Source organism: Hipposideros armiger, unplaced genomic scaffold (genome assembly GCF_001890085.2).
Source record: "Hipposideros armiger isolate ML-2016 unplaced genomic scaffold, ASM189008v1 scaffold_255, whole genome shotgun sequence".
NCBI lineage: Eukaryota > Metazoa > Chordata > Mammalia > Chiroptera > Hipposideridae > Hipposideros > Hipposideros armiger.
The window spans coordinates 2,483,588-2,484,755 of NW_017731605.1; the positions used below are offsets into that span (position 1 = coordinate 2,483,588).

At 53.9% G+C, this 1,168-nt stretch overlaps 1 protein-coding gene across 1 annotated transcript in view; it reads right to left on the reverse strand.

Annotated features, from left to right (window-relative positions):
* LOC109390099 (laminin subunit alpha-3-like) overlaps positions 1 to 1,168 on the reverse strand; it is a 149,795-nt gene that overhangs the window by 34,567 nt on the left and 114,060 nt on the right. Inside the window, exon 14 of the mRNA XM_019656146.1 lies at positions 672 to 883. Within this exon, the coding sequence (XP_019511691.1) occupies positions 672 to 883 (212 nt within the window). The remainder of the gene's footprint in view (positions 1 to 671; positions 884 to 1,168) is intronic.

Sequence of the window (1,168 nt, forward strand, 5' to 3'; positions counted from 1 at the left end):
TCATCGAAGGGTTCTGCTCCTCACAGGCTCCTTGAAGTGGCTCCACGTCACCCCAGCGCCCTGCACGCAGGGTCAGGCCACGGCGCAGCAGTAGGGCCCTTGTTAGGCAAAGGCTGTTCTCCACGTGGGGCCTCTGTTTGCATCACACCTGCACCCTTCACTCCGCCATATGGCCTGGGCTGGCCCTATGTCTCAGGCAGCAGGATGGTTCTTCTATAAAGGTCCACAGGCTTCTTGTTCAGTGAGTAGTGCGCCCCTGTGACCCCGTCTCTCCTCTCATCTCAACTGAGTTTTGGTTAGGCTGCAAACCCTGAAAAGGCTTCCATTAGGAAGGGTATTGAGCTGTCCGATATTTTGATGCTTAAGGCTATTTACACTCACGTGCTTTGTCAAGGGCCTGGGTCATATAGCCTGGAAAATACAAATATTCATCTTTGAGAACCTTGCTGCTCTGAGTGTGGCCCATGGACCAGTGGCACAGGCATTATCTGAGTGGTTACTAGACACACAGACTCTCAGGCCACAGCCCAGGCCTCCTGAATCAGAAGGTACATTTTCACAAGATCCCCAGGTGAGTCTCTAGCACAGTGAAATTTGGGCAGCCCTGCATTAGATGAGCATCAGCCACCTGGGACTAGAAACGACTCTGGATGATCCGAATGTGCACTTACGCTTGCAGTGTGGAAATCCATAGTAGCCCGTTTGACAGCGGGTACACTGCCGCCCAATGACGCCGGGCTGGCACAGGCACTGCCCGCCCTCTGGGTTGCAGTGATGGCCAACAGCTCCAGTGGGGTGGCACTGACAGGGCAGCGCACCCTTGTGGTAAAGGGCCACCAGGGACCTGGCGGAGTTCTTACAGAATCCAGAGGCTGTCTGGGGGCTGTGGAGACAAAAGCAACTCGTGTGATATCCCAGGAGGCATGCCTAGAAACGGTCCCAACCGTCCCCTTCTCACTTGCTCCACCAAGCTGTGTCTTTGGGGAGGGACTCTAGCTCTGGAGTATGGGAAGATATGGGAGGACACCCATATCTCACAGCCAGAGACGGCCACCCTTCCCCCATCCATTCACTAAAGAACGCATCACAGACTGGTGGTAGGAACTTTTGGTGGCTGGAATAAAAGGATGTAAATTCACCTATAGGATGAATGGTATGATGTGGATTA